Genomic DNA, 19,703 nt, shown 5'->3' on the forward strand with positions numbered 1-19,703 from the left:
TTTTTATAATTATGCGGTACACGTTTTATTTTTTGTTTGGATGAGAAGTTACGCTTTTTTTTTTATAAATCACATTGTCCCATTATAAATATTAAACCTGTTTTTCTTAAACTCTCACAGCTTCCTAATCGTCTTCTCCCTCGCTTCTTTTATCTTTTGTTCTTTAAAGCATTTTTCTTTTTTGGTAATTTATCTTCTGACCTTCCTTCCAATTAATCTCCTGGCTCTCTTTCTTCTTTTGTTATATTCTCCTCTCCTACACTTGTCCTATTCTTTCTCCTCCTCCTTCCTGTTCTTCTTTTCCTCCACTTATGTTCTCTTCTCCCCCCCCCCCCCTTTGCAGGACTGAAGATTCTGGTCTGCTCACCCAAACCGAGAACCTCCCTGTCAGGTCTCTGGTGCTGGGTGACGTCCAGAGGCCGGGCACAGAGGCTGCCTACAGGGTGGGGCCGCTGCGTTGTCATGGAGACAGTAAGTCCAGCCTCTGGTTGCCTGGTTACACATGATAGAAGGATGACAGGAATCAGTCTATTATGGGAAATACAGACTTGCAGTTAAGACTAAAGGGGGGGTTTTATATCTAGGGACCGGGGCCCAGATCAAAGATCACTTGACCCCTAAGTCTGGTTCACGTGTGCAGTGTGAACACAAACATACAGTACTTGTACCGCACTATAGGAACTGTGTCAGAGTCCGCTTTAAGAGGTGGTCTCGGGCACAGTTAGTACTGAAGAGCGCCGTTGTTGGCGTCTCATCACAGTGAGCAGGACAGGTTCAGCCATGGTCGCTTCTTCTTCTTCTTCTTTGTGCTTTATTCTCCAACTCTGTGCACACTGCTTCCTGTTGTTTTGGACTGTGCATAAACACATAATTTGTACGAAACAATCGTGCCGAATGTGAAAACACACTAAGAAAGAACAGAAAAGCCGTTTGATTGAACTCTATGAATTTAATTTCACACAATAGGACAGTTATCTTTTGCATTAAGCAGCTTGAAATAATGACTTGTAATTTCAAGGATGGAGCACATCGCTCTCATTCTGACAGGGAAATTAGATTTACAGCCATCAGTGCCACACACGGCCATCATTAAAATAGTATAAAGAAGGAACACAATTAAAAACACACTGAAGGGACAGTGGCAATGAAGCAGTTTTACATAGAAACAGAGTTGTTTAAAAGAGCTAAGCTCCTTTCAAAGCGATCATTTTCTTTGATAATTCAGGGAGGTTGTTTAACACTTCCTTCCATCTCTTCATGGTGTGATATATTAATTGTTCTTGGTTGAGAAGCTCCACATGGAGAAGCTAATTATCATTAGCAGAGCGATTGCTGAAGCATGTTTTCTCTTAAGATTTCACACTTTGATTCTTGTTCCTCATTAGAAGCATTACCAGGTAAATCAAAGTATCACGCTGTGCTCCTCCTTTCAATTATTTTCCATTACAACCATCAGTATTAATTCTTCCATGAATGTGTGGCCTGATTAATTAAAAAGAGCTTCTGACCTGCGTGTGTTGTTTCATGTGTTTGCGGCATGTTTAACGTGTAAAGATCTCGAAAAGGTGACGGTGTCGTTTTTTTTTTGCTTCTCAGAGAATTTCTGGAACGCCGCGTTCTTCGACAAAGAGACGTCGTACCTCCACTTCCCCACCTTCCACGCGGAGCTGAGCGCAGACGTCTCCTTCCTGTTTAAAACCACGGCCGCCTCCGGCGTGTTCCTGGAAAACCTGGGCATCAGAGACTTCATCCGGATCGAGCTGAGCTGTGAGTAAGAGCTGGAGGGTGAAGATCTGATCCGGATTAGAGTGACGTGTCTGTGAAAGTCTTAATCTGGAGCTGTGTGAAAAAAAAAAGTAGACCAGCGGTTACAGACTTAATCTGTCTCAAATGATCCTTTAAGAGCTATATGCTGTATTTTAGTTTCAGCTCAGATTTCTCCACCTTCCTGTCCTCACTTTAACACTAAGTTGAACAGCTTAGTCTCGCACTTTTACACCTTTAACCACCTGAGTGTTCAACATTTCTCCCAGATGTGAAGTCTGCTGCTGCAATGCTCGACTCGTGTGCAAACCTTTACACGCTTTGAAATCAGCTGAAGTTGTACAAGAAAGCCGAAGTCAGTTGGGACTGAAATTCATGGAAAAAAAAGGCGGAAAAATATTTTATTGACTTGACATGATTTATCTTTGCCTTTGAATACTCTGCTTTCAGTGCTTTGTATCGCTGCATTTCATCCATCAGTCTCAAGAGACAAAGCAGCAGAAACTGTGTCATGTTTGTTTATCTGAGCTGCTTCCACACAACCAGGGACATTCTTTAAAAATTATTCAGGAGTCTGATGGTCTGCTGGAAGAATCTGCTCCTCGCTCTCTGTCCCTCTGACCTGAGGGCAGCAGTGGAAACAGAGGTGAGTTGAGTCCTTGATGACCTTCAGGGACTTCCTGCAGCCGGCGCAGCTCACAGCCAGTGAATCGCACCACCGCCGACTCACAGCGCCTTACACTCCTTTCTGGTGCAGCGGGCATACAGCGGGTGGTGCATCAGCCTGTCAGCAGGCTCTCTGTGGTGAAAGTCCCTGAGGGTTTAGAGCCTCGGGGGGGGGCCTACATTACCTCAGGAAAACAACTTGTTTCTTGGCCCAAATTTTTAAACATGAGTCTGAAGTATCTCCAACAACAAATCTGTAGGACGCTGTCGTCGTCCTCCTGAAGACTCCTCAAGAATATTTCTGTCTCCGTGTCTGCATAGCTTCCTCGCTCTTACCCTCAGGATATATTATGTAGAAATAACCTCATGGTGTTGTCTGACTTCATGGCCACAACGACTCCTTGGCTGCATACGATATATTGCTCCTTTAGCTGTGAGGTCTTTTAACATACACACAAGGGTGTCCTTCCCTGCACTAATGGTAATGCATCTATGTATGAGGTACTTGTTTATGGACAGACATGTTTAGTCAGTCTTATTATAATACCTTGAATCAGTAATGAGGGTCATTTTCTGTGTGAGAATTGGAAATGAAGCGGCACACGTTCTAACTCTGGGACACTATTTCACCATGTGTGCTCGTTTCACTGATCGCTCTGTGTTACTGTGTCCCAGTCTCATTCTGGGAACGATCGTTAAATGAAGTCAGGGGATGATGCTGGGGTGTTTCTTCAAGATGAGAGAGGCTTCTTCTCGTCCCCAAAAAACACAATGTTTGTGCTCCTTTTGTTTCGGTGAATACGAGAGGACGTGTGTGAGCTGAGCAGACCGCTTTAGGAGGAAACAAACAGTGACACCAAGCTCCCGAAGAGAATAAGAATCTATATGTACCTCGAGCTGTGTTAATCAGATTTACCGCGGGGGAACGAAGTGAAAACTGAAATTAAAGAAGACCAGAGAGGGATTGAAAAGCAAAAAGGTTCATGTCAGGCATCGAATCAGAGAGAAGCTGAAGACATTTCTTCTCACAGCATGTATCTCTGAGATTCCTTTGACGTGTTAATATGATTGAAAATGTGAAATAATCTGCTGTCAGCATCACTCCGTCCTTTTCGTTTTCCACTTTTTGTTCCATAAATTAACCTCTCCCTGTCTCCTCTGTCTCGTCCCTCAGCCTCCACTCAGGTGGTTTTCTCCTTCGATGTGGGCAACGGGCCGCTGGAGGTCCGCGTGGAGTCGAGCGAGCCGCTGAACGACAACCGGTGGCATCGCGTGCGAGCCGAGCGCAACGTCAAGGAGGCGTCCCTCCGATTGGACGGACTTCCTGTGGCCACGCAGGAAGCTCCTGCTGACGGACACTTCCACCTGCAGCTCAACAGCCAGCTCTTCATCGGTGAGGCTCTTCACACCTTCTCATATTTTTTCAGCAGCAAGTAATAGTCAGGACAATCCCACTTAATGCATTTGATTGCATTTTTACTCTGCCACTGCTGCGGAGCGGCTGCAAGCTTCAAAACTCTTTTCTACTCTTTGGTTGCCGTGGAAACGTTCAGCAACATGTAGTGTTGATATTGAAGAAGGAGAAACGAGTCAGCCTAATAAAATATATATGTCATATATATTTTCTGTTGTGTTCTCTTTGCAGTTCTTTCTCATGTGCAATATTGGCGCCATGACTAGTGGCAGTTTGAACATGGGGGTCATTAGAGGTCATATCTTTTCAGCGTTGGCTTGCACATACAGAGCCCGGGTCTGTTGAAGGTTGTTGCTGGACCTTTTTTCAGAGGAAGTAAAGTATCGAAGTTCTGTGTGAGAGGGAGTTGTGTGGGAGGCGGGGGGGGGGAGACGCCGGAGATAAGCGTCCAACTTTCCAGAGGTGTCATTGGATGAAACACGACCACTTGATAACCTCTGCCATGTCCTGACTCTTGCGTGAGGTTGTGGGTGTGAGAAGGGGCGAGGTGGTAAAGCATGCAGCATCTGCGTGGTTATCACAGAGCCTGGGTCTCTTTAAGACGGCGGTGCTGTTTATTTGTTGTGGTGATGTCACTTATCACTTCTCATTGGGGCATTGTGAGGCGAGGTGTCTCCTCACATATCACTTATCCTTATAAGGGCATGACCCAGCTCCACCTATAATAGAAGTCCGGGTTTAACATCAGTATCATGTAGTACACCATGTTTCCTCTTTTCTCATGCTAATCTGTTATTGGCTCCATCCTCTGGTCTGATCAGCAGTATTGGATGTAAAAAAAAAAATAAAAAAAAAAAAAAAAAAAAAGTTGCTGAGTCTGCACTTCTGTTCAACAAAGGAGTTTCTGATACCTTTCAATCCAAAGCTCTGCACTGTGCACCGCGATATACACTTTAATCCATCCAACACGGGCCTGTTCGTCCTCTGCCGGCTCCTAAATACTGTAAACAAATCTTAAACTGGGATCAGTTACCATGTTAGCTCATCAGCACTATTGAATAGCAAAGTGCTGAGTGCATTGTTTCTGACCGCTGACCGATAACACTGTTAATAAATAGAGCACGCATCAGTGAGCACTAATAGAGACAGTGTAGTGATGTAAGTGACTGCAGTGAGGGTCTTTAAATAATCCGGGTATGAACGTGTGAGACTGATCCATTTAAACGTTTTATTTTTAGATATGATCATTCTGCAAATATATGAATGTCCCCTCATATCAGTAAAAACACACAGATAGAGTGGAGGGAAAACAAACCAACAAACATCGACGGGGCTGGATGCAGCAGCAGCAGCAGCAGCGAGGAAAACAAGATGAATATTGATTTGCTGTATGTGTTCAGCTGATAATCTGCACTGAGGTCACTGCCATATGCATGATCCTGTATTATATTACCTCTGAACTACCAGAACACTGGGACCAGTCTGATAGATGAAAGGGGTCAGTATGGTGGCCCTTGAGAGGGACTCAAGCTTCTTTTAGCTTGATGCGACGCTCTCTCTTGAAACACAGACGATGTGTTGTTGGTTTTTTTTGTTTTTTTTGTTTTTTTTTGTGAGTCAAGTTTCCCTTTATCATGATGACAAAGCAAGCAGCAAAGAGTCAAAGGTGAGTTTGGGGTGGTCTCTACCTAAAGAGTGAAACCGGAGCCTCGACAGGAGTGTACACTTGATGGCTCCTTCAAGAGAATAATAAGCATAGTTTCCCTTTTTCAGATTGGGAGCTCTGTGTGTTCCTGTCAGCTCTGCAGGATTACAATGTACTTATACGTCAGCTCACTGTGTGTGAGCACACAATCCCCACCGTCTTAAAATATGTGAGGGGAAATATATTGAGTTATTTGGATTATGGACTCTGGAGCAGCCATGGTATTGTCTTGTTTAATTCATAAACCATCTTACCCCACACATTGTGTTCCCCGACTCTTTGATTTCCCTTTGTTTGAAATCTAAGCCGCCGTGTTTGTTTGTAGAAAATTCATGAGCTGCATTTCGCTGTACACTGTGTTGGTGAGCCATAATTCTGGCCGGCTTTATAAGACAGTAAGTCCCATTGTTTGGATTAATAAACCGTGTTATTGCCTTGACTGGAGGTTTAATCTACAGCATTGTTCCATTTCCAAATCCTCGATTGCTGTTGGCTTTTTATGTGCTAAAAAAAAAATCCATACAGAGCATACTTCCGAGAGAGTACAAATATACCTTCCTGCCTTTGTGACGGTTTGCCAGCAATACCGTAGTTACGCTTTTGTTTGTTTGTAATGAAATGCTGACAATGAAAGGATGGGCTCAACACAGAGATGATTTCTCTCTGCTGATTTGTGGAGTCAAAGAATCCTCCCATGTGAGCATTTTAAGTTTCTCTAGATGCAGAAATATTGACGTCAGGTTAATCTGTTTGGTTTGAAGGAAGCCGTTAACTGATGAGGCAAAGTTAGCTGCTAATGTTTGTTTTGTTTTTCGCTTTGCATCAAACACATGTTAGTGTCTTATCAGGCTGAAGGGAAATCCATCATATGACATTTCTTTAAATTGATCAAAATCTGGCAAAGTAGAAAAATAAGCCCAGAGAGATAATATAACAATAACAATGGAGAAAACCTTAATAAGACCTTGAACCGCCCCCAAAAAAGGCGGGCTTGTTACGTCTGTTGCCTGACAGCGAGAAGGTTCCTGGTTCGACTTTCTCTGCCGGTCCGAACTATTTGGTGACTCGTAGGTGTGGGTGTAGCTGGTTGTTTGTCTTTACATGTCAGCCCTGTGATTGACTGGTCCAGGCTGTGCCACACCTCTCGTCCAATCAGAGCTGGGAATCGGCTCCAGATGGGTGGATCTAAATAAACCAACCTCGGCAGCCTAGTTCTAAGTACAAAGAAACTTTACTGTACAATTTAGCTTTTTTTTTTCTCCTGTTGAACTGAACTCAAACCAAACTGTGAACTGTTACTCTTCTACTGTAACAACATGTTAGCATGCTGCCATGGGGACTCTAAAGATGACCACAGACCCATCAAACAACAATGAGATGAAAGCACACACACGCTGCCTTTGATGGTGTGTTTGATCGCACAGCTTTACGTCATCCTTCACACTCTGTGTGCAGCTGTTTTATCTTCTCTGACTTTTTGTCAGGAGCCAATACGAACAACTATCCGATATGTTGTCCAATCTCGTGCAGCTCCTGTAGATTAGCATCATGCTGAGCTCTGTGCCCGCATGCCTTTGATGATCACTCTCATCTCCATTTCACTGATTGTTCTTGTGCAGCTCTTGTGTAGACACATGAGAGGTAGCTGTACTTGATGTCAGGTGGAAAAGTCTCTCGAAGGTCCCCCTGATGGCTTCTTTTCCCCCCTTTGGTCGGAGGTGGAGTTTATCTTTGATGTTGTCTCTGATCTCCTCGTCACAAACCCCTCATTATGCTCCTTTCAGTGTAAGCAGGGTCTGTATTTGATGTTGAGAGAGTGTAATCCATGATGGATCTGAAGAACTGAAGGCTGACTGGAGTTCAAACCCCGCCCCCCCCCCCCCCTTCTGATCGACTCCATGTTAGGAGACTTTGTTGAACCATCATGTTCCCCTTATCTCAGTGATGGTGCTTTGATCCGCGGTGGTGATCCTCAGGGATCTGTCTCTGGTCCCTGCTGGGATCACAACTTTTACAAATACCACCATGTCAACATTTCAGCAGGTGCAAAGGACGATTAATTCCCCCTGTCAAGGGTTGTTTCTGAAAACTTAATTGATGAGTAGAACATGTGAGCATGTGAGCTGATGTATCATCACGTTTGAAAAACAATGCACACAGCATTTGATCAATTTCAAAATAAAACACAGTATGCACACTCCATATTGTGTGTCTATTCACTTTATTATCAACTTTATATAAAAAGGAAATGAAAGACACATCAATGTCAGGAAGACAAAGTCATGAGTGTTTGCATGCTCCTCTCTGTATTCCTGTGTGATCTGGTAGTTTCCCCTGTGCACTTGTGTATCTCATGGCTGCGGTTAAGCTTCAGAAACAACGGACCCAGCGGCGGAGGCTCTGCTTGTCAACAGGCGAGGCAGGCAGCTGCTTGGGGCCCCTGACCCGTAGGGGGGCCCCAGAGTGTTGATAAACTTTGGACCAAAGTGTGCAAGTTTTGCAGCGACTTTAGAAAACTACCCTCAGAGGAGCCTGACAGTATTCACTCTTGTTGCCAGGGGCCCAACAGAATCGCCACCGGGCCAGTGGGTTAGGATGTGTGCCATGGCAGAGACAGCACCTCTGCACATATGGACCCAATGGAAACCATGACTCAGACGATCATCAGACAGGAGGAGATGAGTGCGGTGATTGGAAGGGCATTGGAAGGATTAGCTATCTTGGTTTTCTTGTTTAAATGTGTGCAGCAAGCAGGATGTAATAACAGGTTTACACCTGATGTGGTTCTGACTTTGATTAAAATGCAAAAGGCATTTCATAAGAAGTGCAAGCTTAAGAAAGGTCATGTGTTTGGTTTGCATGTAAGAGCAGTCAGAATGTCACCTTCCATTTATTATCCCGATCATACACAAGGAACGTTTCTCTTTTCTTTATTACAGTTATTGATGTTTTCATTCATATTAAAAGCGAACTTTAAACAATAATTAATAGTTAACATAGTGAGCATGAAAAATGACTTTGCTTTGTGTTGTGTCAGAGGAAATGTCGAGGCAACTTTCATATCCTCTGTTGCTCAGCTGGTTCAATAATTTATAGTCGTGAAAGCAGAGCAGAGAGAGGAGGCCTAGAGGAGAGAGGGGAACAGAGCGCAGTGATTTATCGGTGTGAAAGCTGCGACTGCTGCCGAACAATAGAAAGTTGTTCGCTTCAGACTCTGAGAGCAAAGAGCTGCCAAGATTTGTGCTCTGAGCAACAGCATAGAAGTTTGAATGTGTGATCTTTGCAGAAATAGGAAGTTGTCGTGTGTGATTTTGGCAGACAATAGGTGACTGCGTTACAACGCTGAAAGAATTTAAAAAAAGTTGAAAACAGAGCGTCTTCTTTTGCAGCTTTGAAGAGGAGAACACACACAGCATGTCCTGAAAGGCAGGCAGACACTTTGACACGGAGCAGCCAGGATGGCATCAGGAAGAAGGACTGATGATGAAAGTTATGTCATGAAAAACTGTTTTCCTCCTTCAGTGTGTTGCCTGAGAGCTGTTCCATGGTTGTGTCACTCCATAAGAGGAGTGTTGACAGTTGGGAGCTTGCAGGGGAGCAAAGGTGACATGAGGATCTGCTGCAGCTGACGGGAGGAGGAGGAGAAATCTACAAAACTAGAGAGAAAGAAAGGATACAGACTTGTCAATGCACAAAGCAATGAGGCAGGACAACAAGTCCTGTAGATCTGAAGACAGAGATAGCTGTCACCTCTCTGGCCTTGAATTTGACAGGAAAATATGTAAATGTGATGCTAATGCCATGTGTTGGGTTTTTTTCTGTCTTGTCAGGAGGCACAGCGTCCAGGCAGAAGGGCTTTCGAGGCTGTATTCGCTCCCTGCAGCTGAACGGCGTCACTCTGGACCTGGAGGAGAGGGCGAAGATCACACCCGGGGTTCGACCCGGCTGCCCGGGTCACTGCAGCAGCTACGGCTCGCTCTGCCAGAACCAGGGCCGCTGTGTGGAGAGAGCCAGCGGCTTCCACTGTGACTGTGGCCTGTCAGCATACACAGGAGTCTTCTGCAACACAGGTACACACGCACACACACACACACACACACAAAGTGCCGGTTGATTTATTAACTTCACTGGCTGAAAAATGTTTGACCCTAATAAGGTTGTTAATGCACATGTTGATTATCAGTTGTTGACCCTTCATGTAGAGTTGATCCACTCAGGCTTAAAGGTCACATGTTCTCCTCCTCATCAATCATTTTAAATAAGTATCAGAGCCCCACAAAACATGTGTGAAGTGTGTTGTTGTAAATCCGCTCTGATCCTGTATTTGATCAAGTCTATAAACCCCTCTATTTCAGCCCTGCTCAGAACAGGCTGTTTCTGTGTCTGTAGCTTTAAATATGTAAATGAGCTGTGTCTGACCACGCCCCCTCTCTGGAAGGGCTCGGGTGTACTCGGTGCTTTCTGGCTCCATGTCCTATTGTTTACGGTGAGAAGGCAGACTCAGAGGGCAGAACAAACACCTAGCTGTGGGAGTGTCACCCACCTGGGGGGAGGGGCTACTGCCCTTTGTGATGTCATGAAGGGAAAATCTCCAAACGGCCTGTTTGAGCACACATTGTCTACAGAACTATTACCAGACAAATAACCAAGTATTTGATACTTGGTACATGTATTAACCCGCCTGTCAGGAGATCTGCCGAACAACAAAAAACACACCGCCCTCTGCTCCACATGTATTTACATCTACTCAACAATCAAAGTAACCTTGATGAAAGGCCTTTAATTATTCAATTAAATAATTTCAGCTAAACATTTTTTAATGCAGTCTTAAAAGATGACTTTTAACAACTCTTTTAAAGCATAAAGACAGGCTGCAAGGTGTGATCCCTGAGGCTCTCATGTAAATAAAGTATGAGTAATAATAACCACCCACATATAGTCCACCTGTGGGTGTAGAAGGTTTAAGCATCTATATTGTTTCAGAGAACATTTGGACTGTTTTAAAATACTCGACTACTAACAAGACCTGAAAGGTTCTTCAGAACGGCGTTTGTTTGATGTTCACTCTGCAGTAATGAGTCATCAAATTGACGTGTTATTCCTTTCATGAGTTCAGAATCATAAGAGGGTTCAGTGGTTTCTACTTTCATAGAGAGGACCCTCTGCTCCCTCCTCCCACTAAATATTGATATCTACTGAGCCCACTCATCCGCTCGCCGTACTGACTCAGAGAGAGAGAGAGAGCGAGCGATTGTTTTTGACGTGTTTGATATTTTAAAAGTTTATCTGTGTTTGCTGCTGGAAAATTAAACCGGGGGACCAAACAGTTCTGCAGATTAAATCTCGTAATGATTTCAGCTCTTTGTAGATATTTTGAGAACATCTTTTTCTTCTCTAATCAGACTGAAGAAGATGTCCTGACGCCTCCCCACTCTCTCCCTGTTTCTGACTCTATCCACTGTCCTATCAATAAAAAGGCCAAAAATAAACCTTTAAAAAAAAAAAAAGGTCAGTGAAGTCACAAAACGCCCAGACTCCTTGTTTCCTTCTCCTGCTTCTGACAACACTACGTTAAGTTCGAACGGTCGCACAACTTAAATTGGGAGGTCACCAAAACTTTGCAAAAACATTCCTGAAAAAAAACCCAACGTTCCTTCTCTCTGCAGACTTGTCGGCCAGCTTCAAATCAGAGACCTCCGTCAGCTACACCTTCAAGGAGCTTTACGAGCTGAGAGGAAACAGCAGCGCTCTGCCGTCCTCCATCTACTCCGACACCACGCTGAGAGGAGAGAACGTCTCCCTGAGCTTCAGGACCAGCCAGAGTCCGGCTGTGCTGTTCTACGTCAGCTCCTACTACAGAGAGTACCTGGCCCTGCTCATCAACAAGCATGGTAAGGGAGGGGCTTTTATTTTGAAGGAGTGCTTTTGGCTGCCGCTCAAGCTCATCTCGTTTTGATCTCTTTCCTGCATCCTTTAGTTTTAACACCTTTTACAGCAGATTTCGTCATCGCATGAATCCCTTTTTTTTACAGGTCCTTCCTCAAATTATCTCTCCTTCCTCGCTCCTTTCTTAAAATCAACTTCACATCAATCATTCGGAGGTTGGATGTTATTCATGAAAGGCTTCTTATACGCTTCTTTTCCTGCCTGCCTCCTTCTCCCGAGCCTTTCATTCATTATATCTACTCAGTCTCTTTCTTGTCATGGTTTCCTCTCTCTTCTTCTAAATTATCCTGACTATATTTTCAAAACCTTAAATCAAAACAATGTCAAAGCTTCTTTTTTTTTTAAAGCATTTCTTCTGTCATCCATTTCTTTCACAGCCTCTCATCTTACATCTCCTCCCTTCTTCCTCCCATCCTGTCTCCTGCTCCTGATATCGACCTCTCCTCGTCTCCTCCTCATCTCCTGCTCTGCTCTGTCAGATCTCTCCTCTCTCTGATTCACCCCGTCAGTCTCTACCTCCTTGTAATCCGTCCAGCAGGACCGGCTATTAGTTTTTGTCTCCGGCCTGAAATAAAAAAAAGAGACCTGAGGAGTGAAGCTGAGGGAGTGAACGTTTGCTGGGCTGTTAATGGGTGGCCGCTCTCTGTGCTGCGGAATAAAACAGCAGAAAACTTGCTGATGTGTTTTCATCAACTTTAGTGTGAAATAATTATGTTGTGAGTTTGACTTTTAAGAGAAGTCGGAGCCTCTTCACATTAAAACAAATCACATTTTCATCCTCTGGGAGTTTAATAAAATCAGCACTTTGCTGCTAGATTAGCTGCAAATTGACTTTTTTTTTTTCTGGTGTTAATGAGTCACAGAAAGCTGATGGACAGCGCGGCGTTAAGGTTTTCATGCTGGCCGACGAGTTGTCAGGTAAATGCTCTCAAACTGAAGAGTCCAATTAAATCCCAGAGAGCTTTCTCCGATGTGCCTTGAGGTGGTTCATTTTCTTTTACTCTCGACTGCAGTCACACCTCTTCAGCCATAACAAAACCTTTTCACTTAATGTGTCTTTGAGAAATGTATTATGCATGAGGGGTATCGTCTCGTTTTTTTTAAGGGGGCCCCAAACATAAACATAAACACAAGAACACAGCAGTTCAAAGACAAAACAAGCAACGTTTTACGTGCAACACAATCTACCAGGAAGAAGCTTTATTAATCATTATATAGACTCCACTGGGGGGGGGGGGGGGGGGTTAGGGTTTTATCTGGGTTTTTATCTAAACTTTTAACACCCCACTTACAAAGTAAAGATGCTTTTTTTTTTTTTTTACATTTTTGACACTCCAAAAGAAAGGAGTATGTCTCCCTCTCTGTGAGGTCTAAAGTGTAACCCTGTGGTTTGTTTTGGTGTGTGTGTGTGTGTGTGTGTGTGTGTGTGTAGACATGCTGGAGGTGAGATACAAGCTGGACAGCAGCAGGGAGGCTGAAGTGCTGAGGAGCAGAGTGAGGAGTCTGGCTAACGGACAGCTTCACACGGTGAACATCAGGAGACAGGCCGACTCTGTGACTGTGCAGGTAACACCTCCTCACCTCACCTTCATCACCTTCTTCCTCCTCACACCAAAGCTCACTGTCCTCCGGCTCCAACAACTTATCAAATGTTGCCTCTGTGTTGAGCTTCAGTTCCACACCTTCCCCTTTCTCCTCTCTTAATCTGTCTGCCTCTGGCTTCTGGGACGGCAGCGTAATCTCAGCTCTTCTGAGCTTCAAGGTCACGCTGTTAAGGTGTGTGAAGTAAAGCAGTTTTATTTTAGCTCTGCAAGGTGAGATAAAAAGTTCATTAAAGGGTGCACACACACACACACACACACACACACACACACACACAGCCCTAGACCTAACTAAGGATCAGAACTGGAGGGAAAATTTAATGTCACCAGTTGATGAGTGATCGACGTCACACAGCATTCAGTCAGTCAGTCTTTATTTGTAGTTTTGTTATTTACAAAGAATCCACATTAATCCACCATCAGCACGTCATTTTGAAAAGAAGAGACCCGCAGAAACTTCGAGCAGAGCCTGACTCATGTTGACCAGACGTCTGCCTTACTGTACTTGTGTGGGGATTGGAGAGGACAGATGGACAAACAGGGAGAGACAGAGAGAGAGAGAGAGAGAGAGAGAGACAGAGAGAGGGGGGGGGGGACAGGACGACGCAAAACTGTTTTAAGTAAAGACACAGCCGAGGTAAAACTTAGCTCTGTAGAATTACACTTTATGGGATGTATATATACGAGTATTTAACTCACCATGATGAAGGTGTACACGTCTCTCATCTCTCAGATTATGACTTCCTGTTTGTGTAGCTATAAAGCACAGAGTGCTAACAGCTTCATCATAGTGTGTGTGTGTGTGTGTGGGGGGGGGGGGGGGGTAGGAGGGGAGGAGGCTTAATATAACGTGTGCAAACATTTGTGTTTAAAGTCCTCCACAGACGTTTTGCTGACGGGCTGTTTTCACTCGACGTGTAAAGCTACTGAACTTGATTCTTTCTCCATGTTTTCTTAATGAGGCACGAATCTCAAGGGCGGACACAATGTCAATCATACATACAGCTGCACACAGCCAATCCCTTCTCCTCTGTGTGTGTGTGTGTGTGTGTTATAGGACAGTGTTTTTATATTCCTGGTTAGAATAAAAACTCCAGTCAGCACTTTACTCAGAGTTCAGCCGACAGCAGCTGCTCCCCCTGGACGCATCTACGGCAAAGCAGCGGGGACAAACTCCACATTAAAACAGCGGCAGATGATGTATGACGCATCGTAAGCCTATCTGGATCAGCTGGATCTCGCATCCCGTTAAAAGCATCCGCAGATGATTTAAGAGGTGACTTTATCTAAGCGGGAGTCGGCTGCGCGTTTGTCTGAATAATTATCAAGTCTCTGAAGCACAAGGTCAACAACACGCAGATTCATCGAAGGAGGAGGGGAATGTGGAGTCATCCGGCGAAGGGAAAAAGTTTAGGAAGGGAGGCAAATATTTAAAACACATTTTAAAGAAAAAAGGATCCTTTTAATCCTTTAAAGTCGATGTTGTTGGAGCTCATTTACGTTACCTTTGGTTGAACTTTTACATCGTAAATGCAGCATGAACTTCTTTCCTTCATCTTTAAACACCAGCTGCTACTGAGTCACCGAAAGCAAGTTTTAAATGCTACACTTAACACACACACACACATATGCATACACTTCTCTGAATTAATTCCAGAAAGAATTTCTGTCTCCTTTCAGATTGACCAAAACCCCAGAGAAGACCTCAACCTGACGTCTGACGCAGAATTTAACGCCATCAAGTCGCTGCTGTTGGGGAGAGTGCTCGGTGAGTGAGGACGCAGAAACAAGGCTCTTTTAGTCACAGAGCATTTCAATGACAGATTGAGGAGTTTTGGCTTCTGATGTTTTCACCAAATGGACGTGTTATTGAAGTCATCTCGGTGGGGAGAAAAAAAAAAAACGAAAAAAAAAGCATCTTTACTTTGTAAGTGGGGTGTTAAAAGTTTAGAGCAGAGCCGGGAGCTGAACTTCATCTTCTGGCCAGGAGATGGAGATTCCAAGTTTGTGTCCACAAAGACGTGTGGGACAACGGTACACTAGTCGTTAAAGGGTACAGTCCGTTAAGCGGGCAGCCTGGGTTCGATTCCTTTTCGGCATGTCATTCTCCACACTCCCTCTCTCTCTTCCTGATAACAGACTCTGTCCACTGTCCTGTCTCAATTTGACAGTTTTTTGATGCCTTCAAGGCAGGGTTGGTAATTTCCTCCAGATAAACGTTTTCAAGATTTTGGATTGAAAATGTCTTTAGGTCTTGACAGACATAAATAACCCGTGTTCTCTGAAACAGATACAAAGAAAATCTCTCATCTGTAGCAGCTGTAAAAACTTCGACCAATGTTTGGCACGAGGTACCAATCTGCCCTGGTGCATGTAAGTGAGGAGCGTGAGGGAGCACACAGGGGAGGGGCTGGGTGTTAATCGTTAAGATGAATCTGAAGTTGACAAGCCATCATTTCTGCGGTAGAGTAACATCTACATGGGGGGGGGGGGTGGTTGTATAATGCTTTCTGTCTTCCTCAACCTTCTGCATATTTCACCGAGTTATTCTGGACCCGAGCTTGTTTCAGGCTAGCTGTCAGAATGAATCTAAAAAGAGCTAAATGCATAATTAAGAAGTTGTTGTGAATTTAACGTGTGGCAGCATCTTTCACTTCCCATCACAGCCAGGAGAGATAAACAGAGAGAATCCTGTCAGACAGCCGGGAGAAGCCACTTGGTTGGTTAATGAGTCCGGGATTAAACCAGAAATGTTCTTTCCTCTATCGCACCTGAACAGATTTAAAGTCTGAAAATGAAGGAAAAAAAAAAAAAAGCCTCACCCTGTGGGAGGGTTAAACCTCCCCCTCGTGGAGCCGCGGCGTGCAGTCCTGGTCAGGGGCCTGTAACAGAGCCGGGGTGAGACTTTAATTGGCTCCGTCATGACTTATTCATGTTTTCTTTGAGCGGCTCCATCACAGAGGGACTCTGATATAAGCTGTTAATAACAAGAGGGGCTCAGAGGCCGCAGGCTGCAGTCACAGCGCCGTGATAAGACCGACACGCAGCAGCTGTACCCTCCAAAGAAAACACGCTCGCTGTTTGAAGTCAAACTTTAAATAAGTCAGACGTCAGGTTCAAACAATAAGAACATCATATATGGTGATCTAGTAGAAAGAAGAGACAATGAGATGACTCTTACACCACATCCTGATGACTTGTTACATCACATTATATGTTTGATATGTGATCATTAGAGACATCTCCCTATGATGCAAAACAAATTCAAAACATGTGATGTGAAAATCTGTCAAATGAAGCATCAGCATAGAAGCGAGCGAACGACAGGAAGAGCAGCAGGTTTATCCCGGCAGTTTAAAAGAAGAAGGTAGATCGTATTATAAGTAGTGTCACATTGATATGTTTTATATGGTGTTCAACAGTAGTCTCTGATCTTATCTGTTAACCGTTTGACAATAATATACAGCTCGCCTCTGGGATCCGTCGGGCTTCCTGGTGCGGCAAACAGACTGATAAACAGTCGAGATTTCCATGCCCTTCAGTGCTTTGCATGTTGACATTCCCATTAGCGCCGTGCAATCAAAAGCAAACGGAAATGTGTCCATCCAGATATTACATTTCTTCCTTCCATCTTTTTTCTGTCTCAGTTGATTCTCTCTCGCTCATTTAAGTCTTAAAACAAAGCAGCTAAGGCTTTGTCGGCTCTGTCCTCAAGAGGAGAAGGAAACCATTTAAAAAAAAAATTTTTTAATGGAGGTCAGATCGATCGTTTCTGATGCATTCCAGGTAGTCAGGAAATCTAAATATATTGAACTGATTGGCTTTTACAACACAGCACCAAGAAGGCCGACTGCTCAGGCTGAAACTTTCGATCAACAGCAGATTTTTTTTTAGCAGCACTTGCATGCACATATCTGTTTCTATCCGCTGTTAGGTTCCTGCTGATGGGAGTCAGCATGTCATTACAGTGGACTGTATACTGCTTGTTTTCATTTGGACTGTTTTTCGTGACCGGTCATCCAGTACAGTGCAGGTCAGCTCGGTGTGTTTGAACCCCGTCATGTCAGCATGTGACCGGTGCTCCCGTCTGTCAAAGCAGAGGAGGCAGAGAGGCAGATCAGGACCTGAAAATCTGCAGGAAAGTGGATTTTCTGCCAACCCCGTCATCCATCAGCCTAACTAATGGAGCAGGAAGAAACAGAGAGAGAGCGAGCAAGAGAGAGAGAGAGAGAGAGAGAGGTGATGGAGTGAGGCGTGTTTCTGCTGAGAGGCGGCTGTAATGTTTCCATGCCGCTCTCATCAACATGCAGATGTGTTCTGCTAAAACCGCTGTCACCTCTCAGTCATCAGAGCAGACACTGATGCAGCTGTTTACAGCGCTGATGTCGCCTTTCACAGCTGCTGTTTACTCTGCTGTGAGGAGGAGGAGGAGGAGGAGGAGAGCGATGAAGGGATTACAGTCGATGAAATGAACGGATCGAGGTGAGAGTGAAAAATCCATCTGGTGGAGTGATGGACGCAGACTGGAAGCTGAGTCACTGACAGCTTTTCTGCAGTAATGACAGTGTGTGTGTGAGGTCGTGTGTGTGTGTGTGTGTGTGTGCGTGAGTGATAATCATTGAAGTCAATGGCTATTGTTCCACTCAGATAACCGGGAAATGTGAAGCGGAGTCGATGAACCTGCCAGTGTGTGTGTCGTGAGTTATCAGGCGATTCAAAGATTCAAGCTTCTTTTTCAAAAGGTTAAAAGTTCAATTACCTGTACAGAAGAACGACTCATCCTGAGAGAGTTTTTCCTCTTCACATTAGGGACTCCAATCTCAGAGTAACATCTGCCTATGATGTGAAATGTCTCTGTTAAGGTTCTTCTTTATGTCTGTTTATTACTGTGTGTTGGTGCCCTGTTTTGTTTTTTTGTCTTGATGTGAAACAACAACAGAGCAGCGAGCGGTGAATCATGGATCTACACTGTCGCCTGTCAGTAGTCACTTACATTAGAGGTCAAAGCAAAATAATCCAATATCCAATTCATCTTGTACAGTAGCTGCATTTTCTACATTCCCATGTATTGAGGTTGTAGTCCTCACCAAAGCAGTAGAGGGATCGAATTCGATCCCCCCCCCACCACCACCAAGTGAAGGCACTATGCCCTCCAAAAAAAACTTTAAAGTAGAGGCATCAACCACTGGAACATTTGTTCTGAAAAGATAGTGAGACATGAATCCAGAAAATGATGTTAAAATAAAATCTTCATTGGAAAAATGCAGTTTCCTTTGTTCTTAAGACATGCTTCTTTCCCTGAACCGTTTTGTATTGACTCACGAAGACATGCTGAAAAAGCTGCTTTAAAAAGTCCTACTCTTTCTCATTGTTATCAAAGATTAGTAATTAGATCAGGGCTCAGTTGCATCAGATTTTTAGACGTGTTTCAAGCTAAGAAAAAAGTCAATTGAAATAATGGATTTGAAGAAACTGTGAAATAGCCTCTCCCTGGTTCTTCTCCCTCCAGAGTCTGAGGATTTGGATCCAGACCTGGCTGAGATTGCATCTCTCGGTTTCACCGGCTGTCTCTCGGTGGTCCACTTTAACTTCATCAGCCCTCTGAAAGCCGCGCTGCTCCACCCAAACACCAGCCCTGTCACCGTCACCGGACCTCTAGTGCAGTCTAACTGTGGCTCCTTGGCTTCAGCCAATCCCTACGCAGCTGAGAACACGCACCACCTGTCAGGTAAAAGTAAGGAGGCCAGATTATTTTTAAGTTAAATAAACTTTTGCAGAATTGTGGAAAAAGGGAGTTATGTATCACCTATGAACCCCTCTAGTACAGCCCTGCTCAGAACAGGCTGTTTCTGTGTCTGTACCTTTAAATATGTACATGAGCTGTGTCTGACCACGCCCCCTTTCTGGAAGGGTGTCTCGGACTTTCTCGCTCCATGTCCTGTTGTTTATGGCGAGAAGGCAGACTCAGAGGGCAGAACAAACACCTAGCTGTGGGAGTGTCACCCACCTGTGGGGGAGGGGCTACTGCCCTTTGTGACATCATGAAGGGAAAATCTCCAATCGGCCTTTTTGAGCACACATTTTCTGAAAAGTGGAGCAGGCAGAAGACAGAGAGGATGGACTTTTCACATCATCGGGGGGGTTTGTAGACAGACTATGTTAGTGTGAGAGAAACATTGTTAAGTTTATTTTATATAACGTGTGACCTTAAATATCTTGCAAAGAGCTACTGCATTCCCGTCAACTGTGAATGATTGTACTCCAACAATGTCTCTGAATGTCTTTGTCTCTCTTGTCCATTCTCAATTCTCTGAATATAATGTTTTTGCTATTCTCATCTCATTTCGACAACATGTCTTCTTTAAACCCTTTTATATTCCTGGAGCTCTTTGCTTTTTCACGTTTTACTATTTCTTCGTCCTTTCTCCGCTGTAGATCATTCGGGTTCAGTGGGTTCAGGTGAACCGCTGGTCAATGCCGTGAGAACAGACTCTGCTCTGATTGGAGGTACTGAACTCGTTCACAGTTTCTCACTGTACTTGAACCCGTCTAATCCTTTATCCTGAGTTTGTATTGAATTTCTTTAAGCTATCAGTGGTCGAGATTT

General features: G+C 44.3%; 1 protein-coding gene across 1 annotated transcript in view; it reads left to right on the forward strand.

Moving 5' to 3' along the window:
- Positions 1 to 19,703, forward strand: part of LOC306827296 (contactin-associated protein-like 4) — an 85,845-nt gene that overhangs the window by 63,880 nt on the left and 2,262 nt on the right. Inside the window, exons 15-23 of the mRNA XM_079349003.1 lie at positions 344 to 471; positions 1,597 to 1,767; positions 3,605 to 3,823; positions 9,380 to 9,619; positions 11,216 to 11,440; positions 12,928 to 13,061; positions 14,777 to 14,864; positions 18,606 to 18,824; positions 19,532 to 19,603. Coding sequence (XP_079205129.1) covers positions 344 to 471; positions 1,597 to 1,767; positions 3,605 to 3,823; positions 9,380 to 9,619; positions 11,216 to 11,440; positions 12,928 to 13,061; positions 14,777 to 14,864; positions 18,606 to 18,824; positions 19,532 to 19,603 — 1,496 coding nt within the window. The remainder of the gene's footprint in view (positions 1 to 343; positions 472 to 1,596; positions 1,768 to 3,604; positions 3,824 to 9,379; positions 9,620 to 11,215; positions 11,441 to 12,927; positions 13,062 to 14,776; positions 14,865 to 18,605; positions 18,825 to 19,531; positions 19,604 to 19,703) is intronic.

The sequence above is a fragment of the Symphodus melops genome (genome assembly GCF_947650265.1).
Source record: "Symphodus melops genome assembly, chromosome: 7".
In the NCBI taxonomy this organism is placed as follows: Eukaryota; Metazoa; Chordata; class Actinopteri; order Labriformes; family Labridae; genus Symphodus; species Symphodus melops.